General features: G+C 44.8%; 1 protein-coding gene across 1 annotated transcript in view; it reads left to right on the forward strand.

Moving 5' to 3' along the window:
* Positions 1-8,968: 8,968 nt before the first annotated feature.
* Positions 8,969-17,902, forward strand: part of LOC311242244 (liprin-alpha-2-like) — a gene marked incomplete at both ends in the record, with an annotated part of 92,614 nt that continues 83,680 nt past the window's right edge. The window contains 3 exons of the mRNA XM_084338442.1: positions 8,969-8,977; positions 14,732-14,889; positions 15,826-15,880. Of these exons, the coding sequence (XP_084194568.1) occupies positions 8,969-8,977; positions 14,732-14,889; positions 15,826-15,880 (222 nt within the window). The remainder of the gene's footprint in view (positions 8,978-14,731; positions 14,890-15,825; positions 15,881-17,902) is intronic.

Below are 17,902 nucleotides of genomic sequence, written 5' to 3' on the forward strand. Positions count from 1 at the left end.
TTCATTGTGTAAATATTAGTCAGCGGATAACGGTGAGCGGTGATAGGAGGGGGGGGGGTATGAGATATGATAATGTGTGTAAAGAGAGAGAAAAGGCGGGAGTGTGTGTGTGTGTGCGTGGATGTGTGTATGTGTGTGTATGTGTGTGTGTGTGTGTGAGTGCACACATTCTGTCTGTGTGCATTAGGACGGTGGGGGGGGGGAGACGTGTGAGGCATGAGGAAGGAGGTCTGGCGCCCCTTTCCTACCCGCAACCCCCGGCTTCATTAGCAGCTGCCTCTCAGCCAGGCCCCCGCGCACCGCTGGATGGTTGCCAGGCAACTGAGACCCTACGCGGCCAATCAACACCGGATGCAACAGGAGTTCTCTCTCCTTGACACATAAAAGGGAGAGTGAGTGAGATCTTCTCTAATTCCGTTGATTCCGCCGTCGCTCAGATCAAGGGCAACGCGGGGTTGACGAGGGGGGGGGGGGGGGGGGCCTCGGCTAAAAGCCGGGGACCCGGTCGCTTTGGAGGAATTCACTCACGTCGCCCCCGTCACAAGCATTCATTCAACCCCCCCCCCGACAAACGAATCTCCCCCAAAGAGAGGCACAGAAACACGCTGAAAGGGGAGGGATACAAAGATAAAGCCCACCCCCTCCCCCTCCCCCTCTCCTCCTCCTTCCCAGCAGATGGAAGTGAGACGTGACACTGAAACCACGGGGATGATGACTTCATCTCTGAAGTGACGCACAGCGGCAGTAGTAGTGGTGACGGCGAGGGTGTAGTGGGGGGGGGGGGTTGATGATGTGCAAGCTTCAAATTCATTGTACCTAGTTTGACAGTGAATAGCCCCCACGTTCGCATTCATCGACGACTTATAGTAATAAATAGAGTCCTGCAGCCATTTGCCTTTGGATAATGCACCTGTAGATAAGGCTCTCTGTCTGTCTGTCTGTCTGTCTGTCTGTCTGTCTGTCTGTCTGTCTGTCTGTCTGTCTGTCTGTCTGTCTGTCTGTCTGTCTGTCTGTCTGTCTGTCTGTCTGTCTGTCTGTCTGTCTGTCTGTCTGTCTGTCTGTCTGTCTGTCTGTCTGTCTGTCTGTCTGTCTGTCTGTCTGTCTGTCTGTCTGTCTGTCCATCCGTCTGTCTGTATGAATGACTCTCTCGCTCGCTATCTCTCTCTCTCTGCCCTCCTTTTTGCTTTCCATTTCTTTGTTTCTTTTCCTCTCCATCCCTTCCTCCCTTCTTTCTCCTCCCCTTATACAAAACCTCCCCCACCCGGTCTTGGGTCCTGGATCAGGATATTATTTTTCATATGGTAATCCCACCTCTTTTTTATGGATAACTTGCCCTATGCTAAGTTAACATAATGTAAACATAGGGTTGTCACTGGTCACAGAACAAAAGTTCTTAAACTTAAATTCTGGAGGTTAGACAAACGTAGCTTAACCTGTGGGCCCTTTTGAGGACGATTTTCCCACTGGCACTTTGGAACCTCTAGTGGCTCGGGTGTGCATATTATTTTAAACAATATATATATCGAATTAAAGCCCCATTTGTTGCCTGTCGATAGCCATTTCAGGTGACAGAATCCGTTCAGCGGTTTGCGAGTTACATGGCGATATTTGAGGCTTGCGCAAAGTACACGGTATTGCGCAAATACTACTCCCGACTCTTGGGGCTCTAGTTTCATCAATCATTTGGCGATGATTGGACAGGGTTGTAGCCAATGAGTGTGGCTTTCCACTGATACCCCACCTGGGGATGTACAAATCAGGGATCTAGGTTAAAAACTCACAAGCGAAAACAGGAAGAGAAAAACCGCAGAATGAATTGAAGTCTAAAAGAAAACTGAGCTTTTCTTTTGTACACAGTTTACCAAAATCACTCCAAATCACTCATTTCTGAACGGATCTTTATGACATTTTTGACATGTACTACATAAGGCTTCAGGCTATGGATCTCGGGAGCCATACACATTTCCGGGGAGGTACATGTATGCAGTCCTCAAAAACGAAAACAAAAATGGCCACTTTTCTGCCCGCATGTTAAGAGGATTTATTAACTACTGGGTGGGGGTGGGGATACATTGGGGTCTCTGGCCAAGCTGGGACAGAACTTGGTTGAGATTGGAGGATGACCAGACCAGATTTCTACCAGGTTTGGTAGAAATTAAAATAGGCCCTTGTGTATACTGTATATAACAAGAGTTGAGGAAGGTGGTTAAATACAATACAAATACAATATGTCATCTAATTAAAGAGCAGGAATAGAGGCCTTTCAAGGAATGTTTAGAATTCTCCTCTGTCCTCACAATGGTTGCTATGTGTTATTTTTTGTAAACAAGTCACAGACAATTGTGTGTAATTGAAGGTCCACGCTGGTCTGTGTCTATAATGAAATTACAATTGCGTGTCATTGGAATTCTGATTATTCTCTAACTGGGCGGGTCTTAGGTACCGAAATGTGGCACTGATTGATCTCACGTGAATCGCTACTCTGTAGTACCGACGTAATTCGGTCAGTGCTGAAAGATTTGGAATCATTGGACCTCATTCACTAACATTCTCGTAAGTTTCCTCGTAAATAACCTCATAGGAAGTTCGTAAGAGAACCTATGATAGTCCCCCCCGGAGTCATCAACGCGCGGAAAGGTGCTATTTTTTAATTTTTTTTATATATTTTATTTTACATTTTTCAGAACATTGTACAAACATGACAAACAGTATACCAACATGACATACAGACACACTCAGACAGTGAAAGTAAATAAAATGCATTAAAGAAAAAAAAACAATAATAACAAATTTTTTACATTTGCTATTACAACACGGTTACCAGCCATACATGACTGAGAAATATTGTGTTTGGGGTCCCTCATAGGGGGACTGTGAGATCAGACGGGCGAATCAGCTGCCGCCTCTAGCCTCATCGAGATAGGCTAAGAACGGGTCCCAGATTTTTATCAAAGATTGTCGTACAGATTGTCGTACAGCTGTAGGAAAGCTCAGAGAGGACTCAGAGCAGCCGAAGATGGTGAGCTCTGCCCCCGGCTGTATAGTTATCTTGTAGGCCTTAGAGTACCAGTCAAATATTTTGGCCCAGAATCCTGTTAGTGAAGGGCAAAACCAGAAGGCATGAGAAAGTGTACCCTCTGATACCTGGCACCTGTCGCACAGAGGTGAAACAGAGGGGTAGATCTTGTGCAATCTATGCTTGGAGTAGTGGAGACGATGCACAACTTTAAATTGGATCAGCTGGTGTCTACTATTGACTGAGCCAAGTTGTACTATAGACAGACTCCTATCCCATATAATATCAGATAGATCAATACTGAGTTCCTCCTGCCATTGTTCTTTAATCTTCTCAGTAGAGGCCATATTACAGTTGTCAAACAGACACACAAACCTAGAGATGAGGTGCTTGGAGTGGGGAGGGCTCAGCAATATATCAAAGAAAGAATGTTCAATTGGGAGCTCTTCGAAAGCCTGAACTTTGGATCTAACATAATTTCTGACTTGTAAAAATCTGAGCCAGTTGGTGCCGGGCAACTCAAACTTCCTCTTTAGTAGATTGAAGGATGCAAAGTGACCGTCTATGTATAAGTCCTTAATGGAAGCTAGCCCCTTCCCACTCCATGCAAGGTAGCCCCCGTCTGTCCATGGAGCCGAAAAAGTGTGATTAAAACAGATTGGTGCATGGATAGAAACATCTGGTAGGCTCAAAGCACCCCTGATTTGATTTAAAATTCGGACAGAGTTTTCCACGACAAAACTTAGTTTCAAGCCTCTTAAGATCCCGGGTACCCCTGGTTTGACAAATAGCATAGCTGGCAAGGATGAGTTAATAAGGGAATTAGCCTCCATTCTCAGCCTCAAGGGGGCCCCAGGAGTCAATTCACCTGTTGTCCCCTGCCGCCAGTACATCAGAGCCCTTACATTGGCAGCCCAGTAGTAGTGCCTAAATACTGGCAAGGCCAGCCCTCCCTCAGATTTAGGTTTTTGCAAGTGCATTTTTGAGATTCTGTGATTCTTATAATTCCAGATGTAAGACAGAATTACAGAGTCCAGTTCCTTGAAAAAAGACTTTGTGAGAAAGATGGGAAGATTTTGACAAAGGTATAGGAATCTGGGGAGAGAAACCATCTTGACAGAGTTTATGCGGCCTATCATGGAGAGGGGTAGTACTTTCCAATTTTCAATGCATTGTTTTAGCCTTGAAACATAGTCGGCAAAGTTCAATTTAAATATTAATTTAGGATCTTTGGGTATGGTCAGACCAAGATAGGTGAGGCGATCTTTTGCCAATTTGAATGGGAGATTTTCCAGGAAACCGGGAGTGAAGGTGTCAGAAAGAGGCATAAAGTCACTCTTTGTCCAGTTAATTGTGTATCCGGATAGCTCACCGAAAGAGGTAATTAATTCTAAAAGAGGGGGAATCGATATCTCTGAATTGTGTAGGTATAATATTACATCGTCAGCATACAAGCTGATGCGTGTCTCGATGCCTCCAACTTTCAAGCCTACAAGACTTGGGTGACTGCGTATTTTTAGGGCAAGGGGTTCGAGCGCAACGGCGAAAAGCACCGGCGAAAGAGGGCAACCCTGCTGGACAGAACGGAGCAGTGGAAACCTGGTTGACTTCTCCCCGTTGGTTATAACTGAACATGTTGGACTGGCATATATGAGCTTTACCCAGGATATAAATGTATCACCAAACCCGAATCTATGCAGTGACTCAAACATATAAGGCCACTCAACCTGATCGAACGCCTTCTGTGCGTCAAGTGATAAAATCGCAGCACCCCTGGTCCGACTATGACCAGCATACATGGTGTTGAGGAGGCGTCTGACATTGAAGAAGGAAAATCTATTCGGAATGAACCCTGTTTGGTCAGGGTGAATGATGGTTGACAGGTGTTTATTTAGTCGAACAGCCAGCATTTTAGTAATTACCTTTCTGTCGAAATTTTGGAGTGCTATGGGTCTGAAGCTGGCCGGGTCTACTTCCTCCTTCCCCTTTTTTAATATGAGGGCAATATTAGCTTCGTATAATGTTTTTGGTAGGACTCCGTCCTTCTCAGAACTGGATATCATTCTGAGGAGGAGTGGTGCGAGAATGTCACAGCATTTCTTGTAAAATTCAGCACTGTATCCATCTGGCCCAGCTGCTTTACCTGATGAGAATGATTTAATGGTTGAAGTTATTTCTCCCAATGTGAAATCACAGTCTAAATCCTTTCTAGCATCATCACTCAGTTTGGGTGTTTCAAGAGGGTCAAAGAAGTCGTTCAAATCAGATTGAGTGGGATCACATTTAGATGAATAAAGTTCACTGTAAAACTCCTTAAAACGGTCATTTATCTCCCTGGGGTTAGTCAGCAGGGCGCCACTCTTAGACTTGATGGAGAGGATTGACCTAGAGGCCTGAGCACCCTTGAGCTGTCGCGCCAGGAGACGCTCAGGCTTATCTCCCATTTCAAATAGCTTTTGTCTTAGTTTTAAAAGGAGAGTGTTTATTTGACCACCCAATATACAGTTATATTCATACTTTAGCTTCAATATTTTATTATAATCTTCAGGGGATTTTGAGGCCTGATATGCCGTCTCGAGGGCGGGAAGAGCATCTCTCCCTTTTGGCAGTGGATTCATATGAGATTACATCCCCACAAATTACAACCTTTAATGTTTCCCACAGTGTGGAGTCTGACACTTCACCATTGTCGTTAAATTCCATAAAATATGTTAATTTGGTGGTGATATACTCTACAAATTTCCCTTCAGCAAGTAAGGAGGGGTTGAGACGCCAAGAGTATGTTTGCTTGGGGATGGAGAGATCTAGGGACATTGACAGGGGGCTGTGGTCAGAAATCAATATGTTGTTGTATTTTGTGTTGGTGACATGGGAGATAAGTTGGGAGTCTAATAAAAAATAGTCTATTCTACTATAGGATTTATGGGGATGAGAGTAGAATGAGTAATCCCTGTCAGTCGGGTGCCGAACCCTCCAAATATCTACTAGGTTCCTGGATTTAATCAGGTTGTTCAGAACCCGAACTGATGAGATATCTGGGGGTGGGCGTGTAGATAGTCTGTCCATGTATGGGTCTAGATAACAGTTCAGGTCACCGCCAATTATTACATTTGAGTTACTAGTGTCGGGGAGCAGGTTGAAAACGTTCTTAAAAAAGATTTGGGTCATCAGTATTTGGACCATAGATGTTAAGTAAAGTCAAGGGGAATGAATTAATGGTGCCTGAAACTAAAATATATCTACCAAAAGGATCAGCCGTCATAGAAGTCAATTGAAATGGGAAATTTTTCTTAAAAAGGATAGCCACGCCGCGAGCATGGGAGGAGAAAGGCGAGTGATAGGCCTGCGAAATCCAATTACACCTCAGGCTACGTTGTTGTGTGGCTTTGACGTGTGTCTCCTGTAAAAATATCACGTCCGCAGACAGAGATTTAAGGTGCCTGAAGACTTTTTGCCTTTTCATGATATTGCCTAGTCCTCGTACGTTCCAGGAAACTAACGTGACAGCTTTACCTCCGATCTGGATCTTATTCTGAGTTGCTGCCATATATAAGCAAGAAAAGAAAAACACTTCTGCTAATAAGCACAGATATATAGTTATAGTTATATAAAGGTGAGAAATTTAAAACAATTTCACAAACCTGTCTGAGTGTAACATAGAAAACAAAAAACAGAAACCCCCCCTAGCCCCGTGTCCCCCTGAGCTAGGCACGTAATGCCTCTTTATATCAAACCCGTCTGTGTTTAACACGATAACAAACAAACCCTCCCTCCCCCCGTATCCCCCTGAACTTGACACGTGATGTACCGTTTTAATCAGCACAACCAGTTACTGTAGTTAGGACGACGTTTGCAACCCCATGATTATACTATATTGCAGGGCTATTCAACTGGCGGCCCGCGGGCCAGATCCGGCCCGCGGGATGATTCTGACCGGCCCGCCAAAGATTACATGATAATAAAAAAATATAAAAAAAAATAAAAAAAAAATATATTTTTTTAATATATATATATATATTTTTTTTTTTTACTTTTTTCTTTTCATGTCAACGTTAACACGCACAATTGAGCCAAAAGTCACTCAATTAATGACAGATTTCATTGATAAATTGAGGGAAAACTTTGCAAGTCGATTTGATGAATTTGACATGTCCAGAGAATTGATGCATTTTGTGAGCAACCCATTTGCCAATGTAGCTGCTATTTCCACAAAAGGACAAGAGTTCCTTGCATCACTTCACATTGATGAAGGTCTCCTGCAACTTGAAATAATTGACATGCAAGCATCATCTGCTCTGAAGCAGGCACTTGAGAATGAATCCACCACAACATTTTGGATAAAGTGTATTCATGTCAAGACATTCCCCAAAATAAAAACGCTGGCAATATCTGTGCTAACAATGTTTGGCTCAACATACACCTGTGAATCCAGTTTCTCTCACATGAATGCCATTAAAACAAGCAACGTGCCTCCTTGACAAATGAGCATTTGCATCACTGTTTGCGGGTAGCCCTCACTTCCTATGAACCCTCTTTCTCTGCCATTGCCCAGTCAAAGAAGTGCAATCGCTCTCATTAGATGTGTGTATGTAGGCTAGGCCTGTCTGCCCCCCACCCCCCTGATGTTTGAGAGTGGACAATAAGTGCTAATAAGATGCTGTGATTTGCTGTTGTTGCACAGACATGAAGCACTTTTTCATAAGCTCAGCTGCACTATAAATGTGTTTTTTTGTTCAAGTGTTGATGTTAGAATGTTCAGATGCACATCATGCACTTGTTTGTTTTTTATTTTATTTTTATATTGAAATGTTGAAGAGGAGATGTTGCAGTTGTTGCACAGTCATAAATGAAGCACTTTCTGCAGGAGATGTTGCAGATGTGGCACATAAATTAAGGACTTTTTTTGAAAAGTATACTACTTTTGCAATGTAGTTAAATAAAAGTTGTGAAAATGTGGTTGCGTGTTGTGTCAAGTGTACATATATTCATAGCACGGGGAGGCGCCGTGGCAGACCGGCCCCTGGCCCCTTGGGTTTCTGACAATGTGGCCCCCTGAACAATTTAGTTGAATAGCCCTGCTATATTGTAACAGACACTTCTGATATGCAAGTCCTTTCACATCACACATCCCATAAACAAAGCCTGTAGTGTTCCCAAAGACCATTTATAACAGCATAATGAGTAATTAGGGAAAAAGGCAAACAAACAAACTGTAAATAATTATTCGAATGGGATATGTGGGCAGTCCTAATAATTGGTCACTTACTGCTAATACCCTCGTAAAAAAGCTCTGCTTCCTCCGCGGTCTCGAACATGCGAGTCAGTCCGTTAACGGTAACCCAAAGGCGGGCTGGATAGAAGAGGCCGAAGCGTATCCCATCTTTGTAGAGCTGGGATTTCTCCTTGTTAAAGGTGGCCCGTTTCTTGGCGAGTGTGGCGCTGAAATCTTCAAAGATCCTGATAGAATGCCCTTTGTATATGACGTCTCGGTTCTTCTTAGCCCACAAAAGCACCCGTTCCTTTTGGGTATATTTATGGAAGCGGACAATGAAGTGTCGGGATCCTTGCTGCGGCTTCGGGCCCAGACTGTGGTGTGCACGGTCCAACTCCAGGTTGGGGTCCAGCTGCGCGTCTCTCGCCACCTCCATGAACAGTGCTGCCATGAAGAGCCGGGGGTCTTCTCCCTCCATTCCCTCTGGGATGCCGATCACACAGAGATTTTGTCGCTTAGAGCGTGACACCAGATCCTCGATGGTTAGTTGCAACTTCTCATTCATCTGAGTAGTGGATTCCAGTTTGGACTTCAACACGGCCACATCACGTCCCAGTGTGGTAATATCATCTGAATGTGCAGAAAGAGCCGTCTCCATTGCAGTCATTGTGGTGGTGTGTGAAGTTACCGTGTCTGTGATTTGTTGAAGAGAGGCTTGGAGTGGGGCTAAGGCGGCGTTCATGGATGCGGTAAGTTCATCTGTTACATTTTTACGTAGCTTATCAAGTTCACCCACCAGCATTTCGAGTGTTAGCTGCGCCGCGTTAGCATTAGCTGCTGACGCTGTTGGCAATGGAGTCTTGCTAGTAGCAGATTTCTCCTCGTGCTGCGGGCTAAAGTGTTGATGGATTAGTAGTTGGCTCTGGTTCTTGTGACCATGACCCGTCATTCTGGTACCGGGAAGAAGTTATGGCACTTGTGTACCTTAAAGAGTGGAGGATATTAGCAAAAGTCGAGGTGCAAATGCTTCAAATTATCAAAAGTTTCGGGGAGCAAACGTCGTGCGTCCTATCAGCCCAACGCCATAACTGGAAGTGTACGGAAAGGTGCTCTTAACCCTTCTCTTGCGTTAGGTCATACCCCACTTCCCATACTATTTTCAGTCAAAATTGACCGGTGTGTTTAGTACAGTGATATCTCTGGAACCCCTTATTCAATGTTGATGGTTGACATCTCATTTGAACAGTCAAAGCAAGTAGAATCAAGGTGTGGCAAACAATTCACACCTGGGGTGAATTTCATGTTATCATTTTGCAGTAAGTTCAAAGATAGTGTTTACTGTATATTATAAGAATGCTTGCCATGTAGGCTGTGTTTACTGGAGATGGAAATGTTTTAGTTATTTAGTTTTTTTGTGTGTAAAGCACTTTGAGCTGTAATCTGTATGAATATAAATTAAGTTATTATTATTTTACATTTATTTTAATTTTAATTAAATGTCTTTTATTTTAAGACTTCTAAAGAATGTCATCTAAACCTTCTCAGCCAGACACACTGATGGGGAACATGGTGACACTACAGACAACAAACAAACTACTAGAAAATCAATCAATCAAGCTCATTATATTGGGGGGGGGGGGTCAGCAGCGCTGCGCGTGCCTCACAGGGAGGACTTTACTGTGACGCTTGCTGACATAGGCTATAGGTTTGAGTTACATTACAGAACCACACATAGTCCACACCACACAGGTCTGCATGCATGATGAAGACGCACATATTGAAATACACATGCTCAGATTAACCCCTCTGATCCAACACAAAAATTCACACACAACAGTCCTATTTACACATAAACACACAGATGAACCAATACCGAACAACAAGTCCACGACCAAACACATAGAGTCTAATATTATTATAGGCAAATGCAACATTACCACACACCAGTCAGCACCCTGGTCAGTACTAAGAGACAGGGTGAGAGCCGCACGCACCCACACACGAGACAAGCGCAGCTGCGCATGTAACCACCAACGCACAATAATCATACCATAGACATTTTATAAATGAGCAATAATGATAATAATACAGTTACTGTAATTAGGAAAAGCAGGTCTTACCTTAACACAGACGCGACCACAAATGCCTGGGATCAGGGGCGGATTTAGGATTGTAGGAGATCCGGGGCTTAGCCCAGATGGACCCCGCCATTTTTTTTATTTATTTTTTTTCATTTTTTTTTTTTTCATTTTTTCTCATTTTTTTTGGCAGGCAAGGGGTGGTTTGGAGGGGGTCCGACACGACCGCCTCCACGACAGAATTGTTTTGAATTTAATGAACCTGTACGTGCAATTTCCTGCAATATAGAGCCTTCAATCTTGACCAATAAAGCTGCTCTTTTCACTATAAAACTCAGTTAACCAATGTAGTTATGGTTAGATTTATATATTGGGGGGGGATATATCATATTTTTCATATAATCAAAAAGTGGTGGAGCAAAATCATACCTTTGCTCCCCCAAGTAGTGGGAGAGCAGAGATGCTCCGAATGCTCTTATGGCCAGGCGTCTATGATTCACTGATACAAAGTAAAATAGTGCAGTGCAATAAAATAGTTAGTAAAATAGAATAAAATAATGCAATAGTGCATTGCAATAAAATAGTTATCATCGTATTTTTTCGGGAGGCCGGTAAGGAGTGCATTACAGTAGTCGAGTTGGCTTGAGATAAAGGCATGGATCTGGTTTTCAGCGTCCTTTTGATTTATAAATGGCCGTACTTTAGCTATGTTTCTAAGGTGGAAGAATTAAGTTTTTGTCAACTTGTTGATTGTGATTTAAAGCTTAGGTCTGAGTCTACCATAACACCAAGACTTAACTCACTCAAATACAGTTAGCAGCTGGATAGACCACAGATGGAAATGAGCTTCTGCTAAATCTGGTGCAAACATATTTTCATGTAACAATGATGAATTGTAAAAAAAAAAAAAAAAAAAAAAAAAAATTTTTAAATAGATTCGGGGCTTTTCAGAATACATCCGGGGCTTGAGCCCAGGTAGCCACCCCCTAGCTCCACCCCTGCCTGGGATCAGCTGCCTGCGAGGTGCGTCCTCACTTGCTGTTTTAAAGTGGCGCGCTAAAGCAGGGTAGTTATTCCAGACTGCTTTTACAGTATTAAAATTACTCGCCACCCACCTGATGGTGAAGATCTGCCCAATTCTAAAAATCTGCATGTCACAGAAGTAGTCCCCGCAGCAGGTTGTTAGCGTCACAGAAGTCGTCCCCGCAGCAGGTTGTTAGCGTCGCCAGCAGTCAATTTAAAATGGTGTTTGATTGAAGAAGTAGATGCTCCTCCTACCGGCTCCTGCTCAGTCGAGTCCATTGGCTGCTTCGCCTTCTTTGTAAAACCAAAATTGGTTAGAAGGCTTACTTCTTTGATTTTTCGTTTAACTTTCGACATTATCCTGAATACCTGTATTTTCTTTCTTTTAAAACGGTGGGGGAATTTGATTTGTGCCTGCAGACTGCAGAGCCGCCACGCTCCGAATGTCACCATCTATTGAACCAACGGTGAATTAGTGCACAAATCATGAATCATACATCAAAATAGCCAAATTTTACGCATTATACCCTATGATGACGATACAGAAAATTACAGACAAATTTGAAATGCATGGCAAAAATAGCATTTATTGTCAGTATTTTAGAGACCCCACAAAAATTCACAAATCATGTTTTCAGGGGAGCTGATGTCTCATCTAGGGGAGCCCTGGCTCCCCTAGCTCCCCCATGGTTGGCACCCTGCTATCTGCCTCTTGTCCTTTTCCCTTTCTTGCCTTATCTACGCACACACACACACACACATGTGCACAAACACACACATATGCGCACACAAACACACACCGTCTTGTGTGTATTTGCTTATGAGTGTATATTGATGTTTACTACTACTTGTCTTACTGTACCATGTGCTTGCATGTATGTGTGTGTGTGTGTGTGTGTGTGCGCGCGCGTGCGCGTGTGTGTGTGTGTGTCAGGTGTCCAGTATCTCTCAGTGAGGAGAGATGGTAGTCTCCATATGAGAGTGATCTGCAATCTGCTTGGGTTGGGGGTGCAATTCCTAACAGGCTCAACCATATGGTTAAAAGTACCCATATTATGTGCATTACACAAACTAAAAACAGATATTGTTGAAATACTAGAAGAAAGAAAAGTCACCACCTTTGGCTGATAGTCATTTATTCATTTCTTAGGATTTCTTTTGGTCTAATAAATGTTTAAGGTTCTTAGATGGATCCCCTGCTGCCTTCTCCTCCTCCAGGGGTCACTGCAGGGCGCCACGGGGAGCAGCATACTGGCTCATGTTAGGCAGGCCATGCATTATGCAGCAGCTTAGGTCAAAGTGCCTGGTCTTCATGTCCTCGGCTACAGTCCACCTGTCGCTGCTCTGGTCGTAGCGCTCCACGTTGGAGATGGTGGTGAAGTCATTGTAGCTTCCAGCCACGAAAAGCAGGTCGTCCAACACCCCGATGCCAAAGCTGCTGCGGGGGGTGAGCATTCCTTATGGGGGGGAGGGGGGGAGGGGTACAGGTAGTACAACAACACAGTATACAGGTAGTAAAAGACAACACAGGCAGTGTAAACAATTTGATCAATATGGTCAATATAATTTACTATCTGACTAGCTGAGGAATATTCACATTATTCACAGTGTCACATAAGGTGCAGTATGCATGAGGTAGTGTTATAATTTACTATCTACTGGGTATACATTAATCAAAGTACCAGGGTAGTCTATGTTGTCCCCCTTGGGTTCCTATAAGTCCCAGGTCAATGTCTGGTAGCAGTCGCTGTCGCTGCCCCCTGTTGTGGGGCCTGGAGGCTGCTAGTCGCTGCCCACTGTTGTGGAGCCTGATGGCCGCTGGTATGAAGGACTGTCCGAGGCGGTTAGTTGAGTGTCGGGGGGGAATGAGTCTGTGGCTGAACGAGCTTCTCATCTTGACTAGCTCGTCGTAGAGGGGGTGGTAGGGGTTCTCCATGATGGCATCCAGCTTCCTTATCATCCCCCTCTCTACCATCACCTCAAGTCTAGGTAGCTCGACTCCCACCACGGAGCTAGCCTTCCTCACCAGCTTGTTGAGCATGGTGGACAGGGCGCGCCAGGAATCAGTCAAGGTGCTGTAGGCCTCCGCGCTACACAGCTGGTTTTCACTGTCTATCCCTCCCACCTGAGGACAGGACACATGAAAGGAATGTTTTAGTATGTGGTTAAGGCAGGCAGGCAGACACATAGGGAAATGAGGGCATCACAGCAGCATTGCAAGTCAAATGATACATATCTATAAAAATATCTAGTATAGCGCGCTCCAGTAGCACATCATGTACTGCGCTGCGTCGTGGATCGGCTGACCCGAGTTCGATTCCCGGACCCGCCGTTATTTGCCGAATGCCGTTTCACCCTCACTGTATCTGTTGGTCATGTCTGACCAGGAAAAGCGATAAACTCTAAAAAATAAATCTTAAAAAAAATATATATATATCTAGTATAAAGCATTTGTCTCTGTGTGCACCTACCACATAGACTTGTCCTCCGTACGCAGCGACTCCCACTCCTCTATGCCTGCTGCTCATGGGGGCGGTCAGAGTCCACTGGTCAGTGTCTGGGCTGTAGCACTCAGCTGTGAGCAGAAACTCCACCCTGTTGAAGCCACCACAGATGTAAACCTGTAATAAGAAAGAATATTCTAATTTATTTGATATATTCCATTTTATTTCATTCTACCTTAATTATCTGTTAATGTTGATGCACCAAAGGACCCAGACACATGTGCAAGCTTACTTGGCAATAAAGACATTTCTGATCTAACGTTCCTTGGGTTCATCTACCACCATGTGTTCCTCAGTTCCACCCACCTTGTATTCCTCAGTTCCACCCACCTTATGTTCCTCAGTTCCACCCACCTTGTGTTCCTCAGTTCCACCCACCTTGTGTTCCTCAGTTCCACCCACCTTGCCGTGGAGGGCTGCTGCCCCGGTGTCGCTCCTGTGCTCCAGCATGGGCGAAATCAGTGTCCACTGGTTGGTTTCAGGCTCGTAATGCTCGGCGGTGTTCAGACGCACGTGTCCGTCGTACCCTCCCATGGCATAGATACAGCCGCCCAACGCGTCCACGCTGACGTAACAGCGGCGCGAGTGCATGGGAGCCGCCTGCAGCCAGCTGTGAGTGATGCGGTAACAGTAGGGAATTGCAGTAGTCCAGTCGTGAAAAAATGAGCATGATGATGACTTTCTGAAGGTCGCTGGGGGGGGAGGAAGGACGTGATTTTTGAGATGGAAGAAACAAGACTGTACCACTGATCTCACTTGCTGGTTGAAGTTGAGATCTGAGTCAAATAAGACTCCAAGGTTTCCACATTCTCACAGGGTTTCACCATGGAGGAGAGGCTTCCCATGTTTCTGGAGATCTGTTCGCTCTCTACATGCTCCCCCTTGGCTCTGTCATCAGCCGGCATGGAATATCACACCAAACCTGACCACCTGCCTGGAGGAGAACTTCCTACAGCTAAATTGCTCCAAAACTGAAGCCATTCTCGTTGGCACCCCACAACAGGTGCACTCGTCCACCGTCACCACCATCACCTTTTCCGGCCAGAACATCACCCTGTAACCAACAATCACCAACCTAGGGGTTAAAATGGACCCTCACCTGACCTTTGAGGCTCACATAAAACCCTATACAAAAACTCCTTTTATCACCTGAGGAAAATTGCCAAACTTCGCCCCACACTCACTCTGTCGGACGCTGAAAAGCTCATCCACGCCTTTGTCTCCTCCAGGCTGGATTATTGCAATGCACTCCTCATCGGGATCCCTAGCAAGAACATCCAAAGGCTACAATGTATCCAGAATAGCGCTGCTCGGATCCAGATGGAAGTACGGAAATACCACCATACCACACCCATCCTCAAGTCCCTTCACTGGCTACCTGTCTCACTCAGGATTGAGTACAAAGTCTCCCTGCTCACTCACCAGTGCCTCCACGGAAACGCCCCCCTCTACCTTAAATGACTCATCACCCCTCACTCCTCCTCACAACACCTCCGCTCTGGCTAGGCAAACCTCCTCCAGCGCCCAAGGACCAAACTCTGCATCATGAGATCTGGGTTTCTGCTCATCTGTTTCCAGGTTTTGAAATGCTCTCCCTGACCACCTGAGAGCGCCACAGACTGTGGATGCTTTTAAAAAGGGCCTAAAACTCATCTTTTTAATAGAGCCTTTTATTGATTTGTATCTAGTTTTAGATATGTTATGTTCTTTTACCAGTTTTAGCCCTTCTTATTTTATGTTTTCTTTTTTTTTAACTCTTTTACTAGTTTTAGCGTTCTTTTTACTCCTTACTAGTTTTAGTCTTGCTTATTTTATATAATTTGTTTACTCTCTTGCTAGCTTTTATGTTCTTTTACAATGTAGCGCTTTTGAGATTTGCTCCACAATTATAAAGCACCCTACAAATCAAATATATTATTATTATTAGATCTGAGTGACTGAAGTGGTGGTGCCAAACAGAATGATTTCTCCATTGCTCTCATTTAACTGCAGGTGGTTTTGTGACATCCACTCCTTTGTTACCCAGGCAGGCCTTCAGGTGGTCCAGGTAGGCCAAGTGATGATTGGACTGAGGGCGAGCATGTATAGACTATATCGTCTGATACACTGTATCTTCTGATCTATTAGTTGCACAGTCACACATTTGCTGTGAATATGCATGACCACAAGAGGGATAAACCTGTTGATTTTGGTGACCCTATGACCTTTCCTCTAGTACAACCATATGGCAATAACGGCAACTCGTGTTTCTGCCATCTACCCAGTTGCATGTGACGGCAAAGCGGGGAGATTATTAGGTCTTGGTGGGGTTCTGCACTGAGTGCATTCTTCTAGTTGTGTCTGTGTTCTCTATTTGTGTGTGTTGTGTGTGTGTGTGTGTGTGTGTGTGTGTGTGTGTGTGTGTGTGTGTGTGTGTGTGTGTGTGTGTGTGTGCACGTTTGCGTGTTTGTGTGTGTCCGTGCGCAGTTCCATCCATTGTTTGTCTCTGAGTGATGTGTTTGTGTCTCTGTTCAGCAGTGGAACAATAGCAAGGCTTCTGCTGCAGTCTCTCTTCTTCTTGAAGAACAATCACCCTGCGATCTGCTCTTGACACGTCTCAATGTTGTCATCCAGTGTTGTCCACAACCATTAACCACCCCCGCCCCAGGGACACGGTCTTGACTTCAGAAAATGTTGCTGCATTCTTACATGAACTTCACATATTCTTGAACAAAGGTTCTCCACAATGATAGTAGAGGTTTGAACACAAAATCATGGGTGTTAATGAATGGGGCAACAGTGGATCAGGAGGTAAAGCAGTCATCTGGTAATGAGCAAAACACTTGACCCCTAACTGTAATGTAATAAAAAAAGTCAACCAACGAACTCGATTCTTGTACCGGATCTCCTCTCTGGTAAACAAGAATACCCTGAAGACTCTGGCAGGAGCACTCATTCAAGGGTACTACGACTATGCTTGCACCTCAAAGGCGCTAAAAACAAAATTACAAACATCTCAAAACAAACTGGTCAGACTACTGCTTGACCTTACTCCTAGAACCCACCTCACCCCTGCCCAATTTGACAACCTAGGGTGGCTTAGAGTAGACGACAGAGTACAGCAACTTGCAATGGGCCTGGTCTACAAGATACACTACACGACCAAGGTACCCATGTACATGTCAAAATACTTCCCAAAGGTCAGTGAATACCACGATCACAACACCAGAGGGAGCTCCACAAATCATGTTAAACCCAGATTCGGCTCAAACAAGGGACTAAACACGTTTCGCAATTATGCCACATCAATGTGGAATGCCCTACCCAAAGCTGTAAAGGAATGTGAATCACTACCCACTTTCAAAACCACTCTCAAAGAACACCTATGGGAGACTGCAATTCGAAACTGGCCCCTGTAAATGTCCTAACACAACCCCCTCCAATGTACAGTAAATTACCAAGTATGGTTTTGTCAACATTCCAATGTACAGTTTTGCTTGTACAGTTGTACAGTGTGTGTCCCCCACCCACCCCTCCTACCCAACCCCTCCCCCCCACCCCACCAACCACCTCCAATGTACAGTCCCCCCTAGAGGCTGTAGGCCTTCGTGAACAGGTGGGTTTTCATGGCTGTCTTGAAGAAGTCCAAGGATGTAGCAGAACGGATCTCAGCCAGAGAGTTCCAGAGGGTGGGGGCCGCCACGCCCTCTCCCCAAAATTACGTAGGCGGCTGTGTGTGATGAGAGCAGATCCGTGTCTGAGGATCGCAGCCTCCGGGAGGGGGTGTAGGGTTGGAGGAGGTCAGATAACTATCTGCACATATGAGACATATAAGTTCTACGGCATAAGTCATAAGTCATAAAATTTATTCCACCGATTCTGCCAACAAAACTCCTCCCAGAGCGTTCGCGCCCCATACATGTGAAAGGTATCACAACGACCGGCTTGCTCCAACTCACGGCGCTATTACTTTTCGGAAAGTTTCGCCGCACCGTTTGGCTACAAATCGACTTTAAACAGGAACATTTCGGTCCCATTAGAGTGGGGCAGCTGAAATAAAAAATGTTCCACCACCTTGGATAAATTGCGA

The sequence above is a fragment of the Notolepis coatsorum genome, assembly GCF_963971535.1.
Source record: "Notolepis coatsorum genome assembly, contig: SUPER_15_unloc_1, whole genome shotgun sequence".
Classification (NCBI taxonomy): Eukaryota; Metazoa; Chordata; class Actinopteri; order Aulopiformes; family Paralepididae; genus Notolepis; species Notolepis coatsorum.